Genomic DNA, 17,874 nt, shown 5'->3' on the forward strand with positions numbered 1-17,874 from the left:
TAAAAATGGCCAACACACCAGTCTGTTGCATTAATTACTGTAATATTAATCTTACTAGAACTCGACATGCGATGCCATACTGTACTGTACTGTACTGTACTGTACTGCACTGCAGGGGTCTGCAATAGTTTTCACATAAAGTGCAATGTTTGACTTTTCGTGATAGTCAGTGTGGCATATACCATATCTAAATTAAATATTCCCAACTGATTGTGATTGTCCATAGGATACATATAACAACCTTAGAAATATTGTTTTGGACATCAGGATGCAATGTTAATGGACTCAATAACCCACCTATAGGCCTGTCTATGTCCCAGACTCCCTGTCCTTCGGAGTAAGAGCGCGAGACACGGCACGACGGACCCATGGATAGTATGCATGCACACGGCGGAGCTGCTGCTCTGTAGTCTGTACATGTCCTTCCAACGGTGAATGACGGTGGCAACGGCGTACTGTAGTAAATGGCGACATAATGATGCGCTTGTATAGTGCGTGCGTGTGTGTGGGTCCGGCGCACACACGCATTTACGGCCGGTGGGCGAGACACACACGCACGCACACAGGCGTGCAACCGATGAAGCACGGACAGAGAGAAGTTTACAGAAGCACCCGCATGCAACATGTTTGGATTAGGCTACCAGTTGCTGTTGCGTGAGTGAACCACTGATGCCTGCATGGCGGCACGTCACGTATATCGTCTGAAAGTCATGTGTGGTTTTGGAGGTGATGTCTGAGTATTCACGTTTGTACTTGTTGGCGGTGGCAAGCATGGGTCCATGTTGTATGTTTCTTCATCTTGTTTGTGGAGTGGGACGATTGCATTGTTACACTGCCGCACCGAAATAACCATAACCAATAGTGAAATATGCGAGGGGTGAAAGGGGGAGGGACCCGCGGATGGGTGATGTGGGAGGTGATGTGGGAACTGGAAAGTGATGACGATTTTGACATCACAGCAAGCTGGGCAGTTGGACCGTGTTTTGATCAAAAACAATATTTGTAATGTACAGTAAATATGGCAGTTGCGTGGATGCAATGTAGTGCAGCTGGATTCGGGTGTCATGCAGATTTCTTTGTGCATGGAGAGATGTGTGCTAACAGAGTGAAAGGAGCACGGATAAACGTGTGCTTGTGTACCCCCTGTCCATTAGGGTAGAAGGATGTGACGTTACAGCTTATTTTAGTACTTATCGACTACTGCCGTGCATCTGCAAGGAGAGGAAATTTCAGACTGTTTCCCGGTCTTTTCTTATTAGCATAATCTCTTTAAGTCAGAGGCAAACGTTAACAGGACCTTGAAGGGATAGTCAATGGTAAGGCACTTAGGTAGAGTATGAACTGAGGTCACTATGGTTACCAGGGGTCCTATAATGCCCATGTGAAGCCATTATATTAACCCATTAAGACTGAGAACAGATTCTCAGACGTTTTTTCTGAAAAACCTATGTTTTTTTATCAGTGGTGCTCACACTATTTCATGTCAAGGACCCCCAGAATTATATGTATTTGGCCGCAGACCCCCCCCATCTCAAAATATGTTGTTCCAGGGACTCCCTCCAGAAGCAAAGATTTTAGTTTGCTGGGAAATAATATATAATAAAGGATTTGCACATGTTTTCACGATAAAAATAAAAATCTACAAGCTTGTAGATCTGCTTTTTTCAGCTAAAGTTTTAAATGGTTAAAGTGGTTAAACGCTATGAGGTGACCCAGATGCGTCCTCAGGTCTAAATGGCTTATTGGAGGCCTTTATACCTTTGCCATAATGAGGTATAACAGGGCAGCCACATCACTGAATAGATCTGGGAATCAGAAGGTCCCCGCCGGTTCACTTGAGTAGCGAAGTGACCAAAAAAGAATAATACAAAGAAATCCACAGAATGTAGTGAATGAGGCTGGATCCCATGCAGGCTACTAAAATACCAGAGACTCAAGAACTTAAGTCCCAGACATTGGTTGTATATTGAATATAAATGCAGTTTTTTCTTTCATGCTTCATTTAATTAATTTCATATTTTTAACTGCCTATCAAATTTAACCAATGCCTAATTGGTGTCACTGGGATGTACAGTTCAGCCCTCCCTTGTTTTCCTGGTTACTATTTCATGACATGCAAAATGCAAAATGATTGCCACCTATACCTACCTCCAGAATGATGATCCCAACGGGAGAGTAAAAGGCTGTATTATTCCTCAGTTGAAATTACAGTGCATAATTATAGTACGTGGCACACCGTGGACATTTCCTTCCTTCATTCTGCTGGCCATGAACAAACATCGCAGTAACAGCAGTCGGATCGTATTATGATATTTGTTTGTGTCTGGCAGGGACCAGAGTTGAAAACGCAACTATACTTTATTGTTAATGCAATCAATGACAAAAGATAAATGTTTACGATGTGTCAATATGTGCCCGGTCGATATTTGACCCAGGGAAAATTGCAGTAGTAAACGTTCAAGGTTTTATGTGATCCCTGGGGACATCGAATAAGCTTGGGAAATCCTTGCTATTTTCATATCGTGAGTTGTGGTAGCCGTTAAACATCGGTGGTACAGTATATGCGATCTGACCGACAGGGGTGGTGGGAGTTGGAGAGTATGGGGGTTAAAGATTAAAGATTAAACATTAAAGATTTAAGGTTAAGAGGAATTACAGTAATGTGGAAGGCATTTACATCTGTTCTCGTTTTGAGACGGAATCGGACCTCATGCTTCGGTTGCTTATGGAGGTGGAGAGATTTATTTGAGACTTGGAGTTAAAAAATAATAATTGGACCAGTAAGACACCCTGGGTGACGGCAGATGACAGACTGCTGGGCGAGGGCGTCAGATCAACATATATGAATGAATGAATGAATTTTATTTATATAGCACCTTTCCAAACATAAAGTTACAAAGTGCTTTACAGGTTAGAAACAACAATCAAAAACATCAAGAACATCAGAAATAACAAAGCATAGAATCACAACAACAAACATCAAGGAAACAATAAATAAATATATACGTACACATAGGCCTACATAGGCCTACATACATATATACACACATATAAGTAAAACTGAATTAAGAAAAGCATTTGACATACAGGTGTGCGCCAGCGGGGAGACGAATCCTTGTTGTAGTGTTTGGCTGGGAGCACAGGTGTTTCTCATCTGAAGCTCTCCAGCAGGTAATCATGATAATACCTGTCTCCTATATTACGCAGCCCAGCCTCCCGCGCTCTCTCTCTCTCTCCGGGGAGGTGGTCGCACGGCACGCGGTCCCGCAGCGAGACCCCACGCTATCCAAATGTTGCGACATATTCACGCCTTCAAAACTAAGCACATACCTCCACTACAAAATCACAAATTTAACATAATTTCACAAATTGACCCTCAATTTAAATACATTCTCAGTTACTCCATATTGACGCTTTTGCAATGTTGCTTTTGCTTGCTTTGTTGTGTTTGTAATATGCGGTTTTTGCAGCTGTCCACCCATAAAACTGTTTGTAGCTAACCTCAGCAATATCTGCTGTGGTTGGTTGGAATGTTTTCCAGATAATGATGTGGTTATTTGGGATATTTAACAGATAATGCTGGGTTTAGTTATTCAATTACATACAGGCATTGTGCTGAAACCAAAGCATTGCATCAATCATGCGTTTGTTTACTCGGATAAATCCATTATGTACAATATGCAGGCATTCAAATCTTCATAAAATCTAGAAAGCAACAACACACTCTCTGAACATGATTGCTGGAATCACTTCTCCAGGTGAACATAATCTTTGAACCCCAAATGCACCATAAATGGTGCATTTATATAGCGCCTACATGGATTGTGCATTACATTCACCCATTCACACACGCATTCATACACCAATGGCGGCGGAAACCATACAAGGCACCAACCAGCACATCAGGAGCAATTAGGGGTTCAGTGTCTTGCTCAAGGACACTTCGGCACAAACTCTGGGGGAGCCTGGGTTCGAACTGGCAACCTTGCGGTTACCATCCAGCCACTCTACACCTGAGCCACCACCAGGGTCACCTTGGCCTCACAATCAATCTGTGTATGCGTGCTGCACACAGACTTCTTTCTTCCGGACAATAATTGTTTGTGTTGTATAGTCAGAATGGAACATAAATTAACGATTGGATTTATAAAGCATTTAGTTACATAAACATCTAATCTATTTGTACTCCGATGTCAAATATGGTGTGACAAATCTACAGAGAATTCTGTCAATTTGAGTCTGGACAAGTATGGATTTTTTTAATGGAAAATGTGTACAAGGTGGTGGCTTGGCTCTTGTCTCTTGCTGATCTGTGCCATTTCAGAAACCAGTAGAGAGGCAGATAATGTGTTGCCATCCCAGGAGATCATTAAAGGAGAATTCCATGCTAGAAGGCTTTCTTACCTTTATTTCTAGTTATGTCCCCACCAAAGAGGTCCAGATGTTATTTTGTGCAAAAGTGCATTATTGGCGATTTACCCTAATAAATGGGGGTTGGGTTTTTGTGCTAATTCACTTAGTTCCATCGACATAAGTAGTAAAGTGTGCCGCTTGGGATACTATTTGCATTGTGAAGAGAGGATATATCCAAAAATATATACATTTTTGAGCGATGGAAATAAGCGAATTAGCGCAACACCCCGTAGCCCCATTCAATTCAATGCAATTCATTGAGGGCTTATGGTAGGCAACTAGTAGTAACAACTACAAATAAAGCCTTCTAGTATGGAATTCTCCTTTAAGAGGCTACACACCCTTTCACTCACACGTACACACAATACATACACCACTATAATGTTCACGTAGCATGCTGCTGCTGTTGAAAGTCCACACGCACGCACACAATCACTTGAATTCAATATTGTTTTGCTATCTATTTGTTCTTAGTGTGAGCTTTAGATTGGCTTTCTTGCACTTGAAAGGAGAGGACAATAAATCCACCTCACAAAAGACAGCAACTCTATGTGAAAAAATACTTTTTTCAGAAGCTCCCATTGACCGACAATCCGGAGAAACTCTGACAGTTATTTTGTCCAGAGAATAAAGTCCTAGTTGGTCCAGACAGAACATGTAGTGCATTTGGTGCAGACATTTCCTAAAAATATCACGAAAAAGAAGATGCCAGAGAAAATATACATTAGGCTGGATGGCATAGCAATGAATAGCTGTAATAGGCGGTATACAGCTTTCAAACTCACTTTAAAATAACCTACCACACTGCTACTTGTTGCATAATCAGGAAATAACAGAAATTGCGACTCATTTGAATGCAGAAGGCGGGCTTCCCTGTTCAACGAAGGACCTCAATAATAGTGAGACTTGATAACACGTACAGAGGTTCAGGTCAGGTTTTGAAGTTAATCAAGATGCCCCTATCCACGCCTAGAACTTCTTTGAGCAGTTTAGAAACTGTGACGCTGGCACATTGAGTATTCAAACATATAATATTATTTGATATCCTCATTCTCTCCTCCAAATCCAGTTATTTTTCACATTGGCTAGTCACCTAGCTCTGTTTGAGGCTTGTACATCCGTTTGTAGACACGTTGCATGACATCAAAAGAAACAAGCCGTATTATATTTCAGACACAGTTGTTTTCACTGAAATCAGAAATGCAACGTTGTTGAAGTGGCTCAGGAGGTAGAGCGGCCGCCGCCTGGAACCTGGGCTGGAAGGTTCCCGGTTCAATCCTTGGCTGCTCCTGGCTGTGTGTTTTTAAAAGACGAAGTGAAATGAAAAACATGTTTTTCACACTTTTAGAGCAGACTCTTAGCTCAGGATTGACAATTTCAATTTATTGCAAAGCTATTGCATTGGCGGTGCAGCTTTGCTCATGTGATATCACAGATTACACAGATCTGATATAAACAACAACCTCCCCCAGAGCAGCGCACAAGATTATTACATGGCAACATAACTTCAATTGTATGCCATATACCACATGTATGCCATAGGTACATATGATGCAAATCCATAAATCACTTATAATCACATAATCACCCATTACAGAACTAAATGCCAACATCTGAACTTTGTCAGCTAGCATGTAGAGTGAACGCAGAATAGACACTGCTTAAATCAGGGGTGGGCAACTTTGACGATGGAGCCCCTCTAGTTCCACAGTCACTCCAGAGGACCACATACTTTCGTAGCCAAAATAGCCGTTCTACAAGCTCAAAGCGTGTCACAGTGCGACGCGTTTTGAGCTTGTAGATCTGCTATTTTTGCTATAGGCCATATTCTATATTTTAATTAAAATCCTGAATATTTTGGGTTTTACTTTTTGTTATTTTTTAATTGGAATCCTGAAAATTTACATTTTTATCGTTATACTTATATTAACTTTATGAACTTAAATGCTAAAACATTGGACATAAAAAAGACTAACATTTTAATACTAGCCATTAAGCTACTAATATAGACTGAAGTAATTAAAGCGGGTCATGTTTGCATGTTTAGAATAGTAACAGCTGAATTCAATAATATATACTGTTAAGTATTCCAATATTATACCAGTGGGCTGCATTAAGTGAAGGTGCGGGCCGCATGTGGCCCCCGGGCCACCAGTTGCCCGTAGGGCTTAAATGAACCGTCTGATGTAATGTGGGGCCGGGCGTGTGTGAGTTAGCTTGAAGCGAATGAGAAACAGACAGACTGATTTAGTGGTAGTATATATTAATTAACTATTAGCAAATGAATGGGGGTCCGGGGAGAGATTAGAAGTAGAACTATCGCTGCACTGGATTCATCATATGGGCAACAGTAGATGCCAAAACAATGGGAAAATTTCCACTTAGTGTATTTTTTTATATCAAACGTCCAATTTTAATTACTTCCTTTGAACAAAAACGTGCTGCGTGATGAAGGAATGCAGGCCAAAGAATCTAGATTTCATTCACCTGTTTGATTCTCATGCTGCACGTTCCTCCAAATAGCTGATTGATTGATTACATACTCTGGATTTCATTTTGGATGAGAAACAGACAGTGTATTTCTTATTTTAAACCTAATCAGCATGCTAAAATATCTATCTGAAAACATTATAGTTTAGAAATAAGCCACGTATGCTTTGCTGGCCGTCTGTCTCTCACTTGTCAACGGTGTGTAGCGGAGCTATAGTTCTGTAATAAAATTCTGCTGCGTTTGGGGGAACGTGCTAACCTGACTCCGCCAGATGGGGCAGCAGAGAGTACACAGGGTTCCCCCCCTCCTGCAGCACGTTTTCCTTCACAGGAAATTATTAAATTTGGCTTTTTATGGACTTTTGACCCACTGTTTTGACATCTATTGTTAGGTATTCTCAAATGATGCTCTAAAAGTGTGAAAAACGTCATTTCACTACGTCTTTAAGCATGTATACTGAAGTTTTGGGGCAACATATTCATGTTCTTGGGTGTAGACCAGAGATTCTCACACATACAGGATTATTTTAATTTCAAAGTTGAAACAAAGCTTATCCCAGCTGAAAAAACAGTATATACCAGCTGAAGATGGTTGTAGGCTGGTTTACCAGGTTGGACAAGCTGGCCATGCTAGTCTTGCTGGTTTATCACTCTATATAGTTGGCCAGCTTGGTATTGCTGGTCAATAAACTTGATTCTGCTGGTCAAGCTGGTCAGCTCGGTTGGCTCGACTGACCAGCAAAGCCCAGTTGGTCAAGCTGGTTAGATAATTGAATGGCCAGCCAGATAGACTGGCTTAGTAGTTAGTAGTACTTAGTAGAATTTCTTAGTAGTACTACGCTTCTCTGGCTTTCAGACATGACATCATGTGACAGCTAAATCTATGGATTTTTTATGTTTGTATTATTCATGCGCCCTGTGACGTCATGCGGCAGCCACAGTGGGTGCCCCTTACTTATTTTTAGGTATGAGGCCTTAAAAGTCCTTAAATTGTCCTACTCCTCCTCCCAGCCCAAATCACAGGTAGGTAGTACCACCCCCCCCCCCACCCCCCCAGAGATGACGTATAGGGCCTTAGTCCTACTCCTCCTCCCAGCCCAAATCACACCTTGGAAAGCATGAGTGTCTATTTCAAACAAAGTGTTTTTTGACTGGGGTGGTCATATTTTGACAGTAGGAATTGCCTGTCATAATTTGACCCCCCAGTATTAGGCCTTCCCCGGGTGGGTTAGTGTGGCTGTTCCTCCAGGATGGCCTTCCCCGGGTGGGTTAGTGTGGCTGTTCCTCCAGGATGGCCTTCCCCGGGTGGGTTAGTGTGGCTGTTCCTCCAGGATGGCCTTCCCCGGGTGGGTTAGTGTGGCTGTTCCTCCAGGATGGCCTTCCCCGGGTGGGTTAGTGTGGCTGTTCCTCCCGGGATCTGTCCATCACTTAGTTATAAAGTAGTTACTGTTGGTGACAGGTCCATTGATTATAAAGTGCTGGACTCTTAAAGCAATTTCAGCTGGCCAATCAGAGCAGAACCTTCAGGACTATTTGGTCTGGTCAGACAGACCATTATTCGATGTTGTCTCTATCTTGACCTTATATGGTCAGAGCTCTCCATGGTCAGTCATAGGCAACACAAACTGTTACCATGGATTCCCAACACCACAGATTTGCACAGCCAGGAGACATTTGCAATTCATCAATCTTATTGGGCACGTTATGCACATTGTAAAGGGCTTTGGATAAAGGCTTGATTGATTGAATTCTTCATTAGACAGAAATGCAAACGACAATACAGAGTAGAGTCAAACACTTTGGTCTAAAAGGATTTACACAAAAAATAGTCCTATAGTGGACTTGTTTCCATTGAGGTCCTATGTATTCAATTCATCATAAAAAAACCACAATCTATATCATCCCAAATATAAAACGCTATGTACAGAGTAGATAGCGGGGTGTCACCAGACAGCGGGGTGTCACCAGACTCTTGTATCTTGTCAACGGGCCAATACAGTAACTGTAATTGAGGTTAATTAATCTGGGAATGCCTATATGAGCAGGTGCTGGACACTAATGATTGCTGGCAGCCAGGCAGAGTGAATAGCTTCCCCAATCCCAAGCACTTTGCTTGGGATTCAATGCTGAGTGAATGGTGATTATCACAATGGTGGTCACCAATGCACATAGTTAGTGGTGAGTGTGCTTGACTTAACAATCTGAAGCTATTCTCTGACGCCACAATTAGCCTCCTGCCATGGAGGAGTGATCAGCATGATTGTGTATTATTACGTGGGGTGCATTGCTTGCAGTGATGAGCTCTTCTCATTCAGTGCAGAGTGACCTCCCATGGCGACTGGTACATCACAGCTTCCAGATACACACACACACACACACACACACACACACACACACACACACACACACACACACACACACACACGATTATAATCGCAGTGAGAAGCAGCATGGTGGAAGTCACTGTGGTTCTCAAACATTTTCACATCAAAGACATGAAAATAATATTTGTATATTATAATATAAAAATTATATCATATAAAACGTTTAAGTTAGTATATTTTTTATATTATACGCACATGGTCACATTTGTATGTTAAGTGCTGTCTTTGCTTTGATGGTTACAGTTTTAGAACCAGTTTTGATGAGTAAACCTTTGTGGAGATCGTGATCTCAGTCCGCATAGTTACTTTGAGTGATAATAATAATCACTCAAAGTCCTTTGTCCTTGGCACAGATTTTTTTTTAAGATGGGGGACCGCAGCCAAATACACATAATGTTGGGGGTCCTTGGCACTAAATCGTTTGAGAACTACTGAATTTGTGAAATTGGCCTCAGGTTGAATATGTACCAGTATCGTACATATTCGAAACGTTTAAAAAATCCTTAATGTACAGTATATCTCTGCTGAAACCTCATAACTCCAAAATGTTCATTTTTCAGGAAATTAATAAAACCTTATATTGTTTAAGCGATGCAATACTGCCTCATCAAAGTTGGTGTTGTGACTTTAGATATTGTCAATTACTTGCATGAGAAGGAGAGAGGTGGTGGAGTTAACTGTTTGAGGGTCCAATGGAATTAAGAGGTTTTGTCCAATGCATTTTGTACTACTTTATATTGGTTCAATATTTTCGAAACAACACACAGACGTAAAGGGTGTTCAATAGCACTGATTTATGGAATAAAATAAAAAACTTGGAGTTATGAGGTTCCCTCCCGACAGCAACGATACTGTATAGATACTGTACATTGGATATTTATTTACCCTATATATACTATATAGAGTTAAAGTGGTTAAACTGATTTTGTTGCTATATCTGGGGACCCCCTGGAACCCCCTCAAGGACCCCTCTTTCTTTGAGAACCAATGACTTGGAGAGCCTGGTGTACAGTCGGTGTAGAACAAATCCCTGCTCTGGCTCTTGTTGGAGACAATCTCCATGGTTCTGCTTCCCTATTAATGTTTTACACGATAATCCCACATGTCTTGACGAAATTGTTAACTTTTCTGTTAGTTTTATTTTATTCAAATGAACGTTTTTTGAGTTTTATAGAGCTGTAGAGGATTACGGCTCCCCGTGCTCTCCTATGGGACATCCCTGAAGTGGTTTCTTTTTTTGGTGGTTCATTCTTCGTGTTAATAGATGGTAATTGAAGTTTGGCAAAAGCAGAAACCACTGAGGATTTGTTGCTGCAAATCTTGTAAAAGAGAAAAGACATTCGGAGTAAAAGGGACGGCTCTGAATCTTTATATGCCTATCAGAATTCAATGCCCTAAATTATTTGTCTCTACTAAGTCAATAATTCACTGTTAGCAGTGGTAGTGCAACTCAACTGAATATGAACCCGTTTCTGTCCAGTAACAAAATACGTGTTAATATAACTGAATGTTAAATGTCAAATTTAATTAATTTAATTATTATGATTGGTTCCTTTGTTTTGTTTTACAACTTTATGTATCGTTTTTCAGATTTTATCATGTGGGCAGCAATCCACAGTGCACAGTACAGGAGCAAGCACATCCACACACAGCTCACACATGCTTGCTAAATGTGTATACATAAGGCAATAGTCTGAGACTCTGAGTCCGACCAGAGGCACTTTACTGCATGCCTAGACACTAGTGCTTTCTAGGGTATGATAGATGAATACAAAATGTTTCTGCTAGTCATGATAAATCATTATCACATTTGGTTTTGACTTTGTTATCGTTTGGCTTGCACCCTTGGCTTTCAGTATCGGGTTTTATCTGATTGGATAATGCATGTGGAATTACTGCATGTTTTTGTAGCCAATTTTGTTGGCCACACACACACACACACACACACACACACACACACACACACACACACACACACACGCACATGCCTTTTTCACTGAAGAACTGTATATAACACATATAATGATACTGCTGTTTCCTGGCTGAATCAAAACCATATTTAACTCTAAATAATACACTGACTATGGCTTGTCTGATAGCAATAACCAAGTGCAGAACTTGCTGAGAGCATGGCTTTTCAGACACATTGTAAGACACAGTGGAATAGCATGTGCTGCTTACACTCTCTGCAAGTTGAGCGTTATCCAACATTAAACTGCAAGATTAAGATATGAATATGATACAGATAATTTCCCACTGGGGGAATTCAGCAGGATATGTGCAGGTAAGAACAGAGTGCCAAGCCAAGTAGATGAAATAAAATGAAGATTGTTTGTCTTAAACCAAGGGTTCCCAAACGTTTCATACCGCGACCGCGGCGACCCCCGCCCAAAATAATCAAGAAATAATAATAATAATAATTTGAACTGAACTGGGGAGCCCCTTTCGTGACGAGCACTTGGAATTGCCCAAGGCAGTTGCCCTTTTAATTTAATAAAGGCGTTCCTCATTTTTAACTGAGTGCACGGATCCTCTCTTTTTATCAAGGAATTGTAGGAGTTGAGTGCGGCATCACATTTATTTTTACTTGGTTCCACAGATTAATATTGTGAAAATTGCCGATCTACAAGTTCACACCTCACATAGTTTGTTGGAATGCCTTGTGTTGCTTCTGTTGTGAAAACAAAACTGACCAGACTGACTGTTATGATTAACTCCATTGGACCATCAAACTCCACCTCTCCCCCTCTCATGCCAACTTTGATGAGGCAGTATTGCATTGTTTAAAAAAATATTTTAAGGTTTTTTTAATTTCCTGAAAAATGCACATTATTCATTTCTTGAAGTTAGGTGGTTTGTTCCCGGCAGCAGAGATAATATGACCTAACCTGAGAAGCGTCCTGTTCTCTGTAGGTACGAGATCCGGGACACTCACATGGTGGAGGAGAACGTGCTGCAGATCCTGAAGGAGCGGGCCGACTTTGACAGCTACAAGCCGCGGCCCTTCAACATGCGCGAGTTCTACGACCGGACGGGCCACGACATCAAGGACATGCTGCTCTCCTGCTTCTACCGTGGATCCGAGTGCAGCGCCGAAGACTTCAGCGTGGTGAGTCGCGGGTGCCCAAAAAAATAAATACTGGTTCTCCACACTGGCTGAGACCAGTGCTTAATGCTTATTGCTCTTATTTAAGTCAGTTCTTACTGATAAATCATCGTTGACGCTTGCTGTTCGGTGGGGTGTTGGATGAGCTTTCGGTTTCCCTTTTCTTAGGGAATAAACATAATGCTATACATTCATCCTCATTCAGAACTTCTTACTGTCGGTACAGCTTTAAGGTACAGCCTTTCAGACGGGCATCGATTAACGCAGGTGTTGTCGTCTGGATCAATGACGGGTCTGCTCCAGGTCTGCACATGAGGGGCGTGACATCGCAAGCATAAAACAAAAGCTAAACAGAAAACAGGTCTTGTCGGTCGCGGGCGTGTGCACGTAACGAGCACGCACGCGACAATTTCTAGGGACCGCGCTCACAGAAATATGCTTACGCAATTACGCTGAATGGGGTGTGTCCGAGGTATAATGTGACACCTGCATACATTTGTTGTGGTCCAACTGTGTGTGCGCTCCGCTGCTCTATAGGCGTCTCTAGCCAGCAGGTGTGCCCCAGGACCAGGAGTGGGAGGAAAAGTACAGACAGTCAATGTTCGTCTCTGGCAGCTTGGTTGTATATACGATCTGTACAATTCAGAGAAATAGGCCAGTTGCTCAATCTTGATTAATCAACAGTACATCTGCTCGTTTAAAACGTTATCAATATTCAGTACGGTCCAATCTACACTACTGTAGTCTGTTTAGTGTGCATGCCAGGCGACTCCTAATCTCAGACTCTTCTCAACTTTGCTGCTCTGCAATGTGCTGGATCCGCCTCCTGCTGCATAGGATGGAAGCTGTTTCTCTGAGTGCAGTGTGACAACGAGACGGGCCTATTAAGATTGTTTGTCCTTTGGGGGCGGCAGTGACTCAGGGGTAGAGTGCCCGGACGGCGTACGGTAACCGCAAGGTTGCCAGTTCGAACCCGGGCTCCCCCAGAGTTTGTGTCGAAGTGTCCTTGAGCAAGACACTGAACCCCATAATTGCTCCTGATGTGCAGGTTGGTGCCTTGCATGGTTTCCGCTGCCATCTGTGTAGGAATGTGTGTGTGAATGGGGGAATGTGCATTCACACAATCCATGTAAAGCGCCTTGGATAAAGGCGCTATATACATTCACCTTTTACCATCTGTATGTTGAACCTGAGAAGGGATTGGACTTAAACCTGAGGCTTTCCACTGAGCGGGAGCTCTGTGCGGGGCGTGATTTGCTATGGCAGTTAAAGGCTTGAGCCTATAACTCTGGGGGTTCCCTCTTCATGTGTCTTGTTAGTTGATTTTTCTCTTAGACCATCAATCCTGTGTTTTGGTTCACTGACGGGTATAGTTTGTGACCAAATTCCTCTGCTTGACCTTTCTGTGGATTTATCAGTTATAGCTGGAGTAAATCCTTGCTGAGCTCTTCGCTATCACACTGGGTTTACCTTGTCTCAGCACGGCTGCTGGTAATGTCCTTCTATGTAATCTGGCCCCGTCTCTACCACTATGTTGATGATGGAAGCATCTTTCCCTCATGGAAAGACGGAAGATTGGCAGTGGTGGAAAGTAACTAAATACATTTATTTAAGTACTGTAGGAATTACAATTTTGAGGAATTTGTACTTTACTTGAGTATTTCCAATTTCCAATACTTTCACTTCTACTTCACCACATTTTGGATCCAAATATTGTACTTTTACTCCACTACATTTATTTTACATTTTTGAGTGGTGCAACCACTCCTACAACCAGCAATGTCCATGTACCTGTGTACCTGTGTACCTGTGTGTGTCTACGAGCACGAGTATGTTACTTATTTATACCAGTAGGGGGCGCCAGAAACAGAGAGAGGGGTAGTGCTGTGTGTCTAATGAGAGAGAGAGAGAGGGGGGGGGGGGGGGGGGGGGGGGGGGATTGCACCACTCAGTTCACACGTGTGTGATTTTTATAGTTACTTTGGAGATTGTAATTTTGATTAGAAAACATCCATTAACACAATCGGTGCCGGGATTCCTTCAAAATAGGAGCTCTGGGGTGCCGGAAAGACATGGCCGCTTTTACTCTGAAACATTGCTACCTTACTTTGCTATCGTTTTAATTTATACGATATATAATCCAAAAAGTGTTCATATTTTAAACACAAAAAGTACACGAACCTGTGGATTTGTGCCCTCTACCGATATTAACGTCAGACTTTAGTGCTCTATAGGATCTAATATGTGTGTGGTCTTTTTACACGTTGCACACACTTGTACAGCTCTACCTGTGCTGTTCATGCAAGCATCCTTCTGGGCTAATAGCTCACTGCCTTGTCCCATCCATTTTTAGGAGAGAGAGTAAGGGAGAGGGAGAGAGAGGGGGGGAGATTTGGTGACAAAGAAGGCTGTCATGGGACATCTTGTATGTCCACAGGAAATGGAAAAATGAACCTGTGTTTCAATGTAGTTAATATTCAGTCACAAGCTAATACTTTAATAATTCATTTCATTCATTGAATATTTAGAAAAGCTGCAGTCATGCGCGTCCAAACAATAATTAAACTGGTTGCAGGATAAACAAATACAAGAAAAGAAAGGATTATCCGCTACACACATTTTCTTTCTCCCAAAATGTGATTTAATCAGGTACAAAATTGGTGTGCGGGCATTGGGCAATATCCTGAATATTTATAAAACCCACTTTGAACCTGGCGTCATTTCCAAAGATTTCCAAAGATTCACAAATAGTGAAAATAGCCAATTTACAAGCTCACAATGCATTGCAGTCTTTCTATAATTACATAACTCAACAAAAGCACTCTCAAAACAGAGCGTTGGATCTTTAACAGCAGGTCCTGGCTGATCAGAATCTATCGGTACTAATGGATACAGTGATTGAGATTGTATATTCACTGATGATGGACTATACATACTTATTGATATAATACATACAGAATATTAATTCAGAGACCCAGATATTTTGGTGCCAGAGTCAAAGATTTATATATATTTTGCTTTGTTTATTTGTGTTTTACCTGCTTCTCTCCTGTCTTTCAACCTTTCTGCTGTTAGTATATACTGTAAATAAAGGTTTATCTTATTCCTTCACACTAACCTTTGGTGTGGTTTGTAATACAATGCCATATGGTGCATCACACGCCTTTGACACCGTAGCACGTTACTGCACGTTATTTGGCTGCTGTACATTAGCAGTATCTTCTGGACTTTGCGTTGCCATCTGTGAACTTGTTTGAGCCTGCGAATATGTCAGTTTGACACATTTGGCAGTATCTTCTTCTAATGCCTTTTTTCACCCGGTCTACCATGTCTTTTATCATGTCTACCGCTTTTATCATTTTTATGTGTAATGCCCTCTCTCTCGTAACTTTCTCTATTTGATCCTTCCATCTCCAGCTTGCGTTAGGGTCCAGTCAACCCACTGGTTTTTTATCCACTTTGTCCCTTTCCTTTTTGTGTATATACGTTATACTCTCCCCATCTTCTCAATGCCCTTCAAAGCTCCCTGTGTTAAAATATCCTATGGTATAAGAGAGCGAGAGACATACTTTTCCCCAGGGCCCACAAAACTATGTATCACAGCAGTGAGTGCACTGGTGCGGGCTTTGCTCCTCTAAAGCTGCTGATGTCCCCATGTCTGGTTGTGCTGATGGCAGTACAGAGGGTAGGGTATACAGTACGTGTCGTCGTGTCCTGCTTTATTAGTACAGTTTGTGGACCAGGATGGATGGAACGGTTCAGCAGGGAGAGGGCACTAATGGTGTGGAAAGAATCTTCCCTTGCAATGGTGAAGAAAGACAGACCAATATACCCCCCCCCCCCCCCCCCCCCGAAGTCCAGACTGTGGGCCGCAGTAAAACTGTGATTTAACACTGCAGGCAGCTTCTGCTTGTTTACCTCCAGCACCACTCGCTCTCTGGTCGTGGGAGATAGGTGGGAACAAATGGCTCCACGCTCCATCTGGGAACCCAGTTAGACTGTGAATTATACAGTTGGGAGGATAAAGCAACCGGACCGCGGCATCATTAAGACTTCATTGTCAGTGCTTCCACCGGGCTAAGTGTGTAATGTAATCGCGGGGATGAACTGAACAAGACTGGGATTGGAGTGGCTATACTTGAAAGCCGCTAACTGTGTCGATATTGGGTTCACACATCATGTCTATTAGGCCTGTTATCTGTAACCTGGTACAGTGTGTCCTTGTCATTGACCGGCACTAACAGGCTAACATTTGACCGGTTAATGCAATCAATTAAGTATTATTGGTCTCAATATTCAATACGGCAAAGTGGCGAAAACCCATTTGCAACAGTCATTACAGCTGGAAGGATTGCTTATTGCAGCCTCTTTTTCTGTCTCGACCACTCTCTCACACACACACTCTCCGGTCTCTCTCTCTCACTCACTCACTCACTCACTCACTCACACACACACACACACACACACACACACACACACACACACACACACACACTTGAACTCTCTTTGGGAGGACGTTCCCTGACCAGGAAGGGGCGCCTTGAAGCAGTTTAGTTTACCTCCTCACCTGACGTTAACCATCAGCACGGAGAAATTACCTTCAATTAATATGAATAATTAGTAGCTCACATGGCTTCTGTACCAATGCCTTTGGGGATAATAAGGAAACAGTAAAAAGGGGTCTAAAATACAAAGACCCTTAATTAGATTTTAGTGTTTCATTAAGCAGGGCTTAAAGTTCTCCGTCCTGGGGACGGATTTCCGTCCTGTGGATTTCATAGGGACGACAAACAAATGTTATTAAGAGGGGTATGTGCCGGGACACAGTTGGTAGTGCTGCTAGAAGGTCCTGGGTTCGATTCCCGCTCGGGACGCTGTGGGTGCTGGTGGCGTGTTTCCTCCTCCGCGTCATCAGTGCCCATACCCGAGGCGAGGTTGGCGAAAGGGCCTTTCTGTGTGGAGTTTGCATGTTCTCCCCATGTCCCCTAGGGTAGGTACCCTCACAAAAAACATGCAGTAATCCTGGTTTCTAAACTGCCTCCCCCTGGCCAGGGGGAGGCAGATGGAGGGGAAAGGAACTGGTTGGAATAACGTGTTCCTTCCACACGCTACGTCCAACCAGGGAAACTCCCCCCTGTCAGGTGTAAAGGAGAAACTTGGACACTCGGGCATGAAGGAAGCTTGAGTTCAAGTCCGTTGCTCCCCCCATGTCCCCCATATATGGGGACTAGGTTGGCGGAGGGCGTGTAGAGCCCAGGATCACATTAGATAATTGACACAGGGGTAAAAAATGGGTTACAAAATCGTGGGATAAAAAATATATATATATAAAAAAAGGGGGGTATGTGTACAGTGTAGATTTGGACATGACCGAAGCAGTCACAACGCAGCAGTACAGTATCCTGAAGATCAACAGTGCGCGCACACACACACACACACACACACACACACACACACACACACACACACACACACACACAC

General features: G+C 42.5%; 1 protein-coding gene across 1 annotated transcript in view; it reads left to right on the plus strand.

Moving 5' to 3' along the window:
* asic1b (acid-sensing (proton-gated) ion channel 1b) overlaps nucleotides 1-17,874 on the plus strand; it is a gene marked incomplete at its 5' end in the record, with an annotated part of 243,316 nt that overhangs the window by 16,487 nt on the left and 208,955 nt on the right. The window contains one exon of the mRNA XM_080786117.1: nucleotides 12,201-12,396. Coding sequence (XP_080642243.1) covers nucleotides 12,201-12,396 — 196 coding nt within the window. The remainder of the gene's footprint in view (nucleotides 1-12,200; nucleotides 12,397-17,874) is intronic.

Source organism: Protomyctophum bolini (assembly GCF_963924005.1).
Source record: "Protomyctophum bolini genome assembly, chromosome: 2".
Lineage (NCBI taxonomy): Eukaryota > Metazoa > Chordata > Actinopteri > Myctophiformes > Myctophidae > Protomyctophum > Protomyctophum bolini.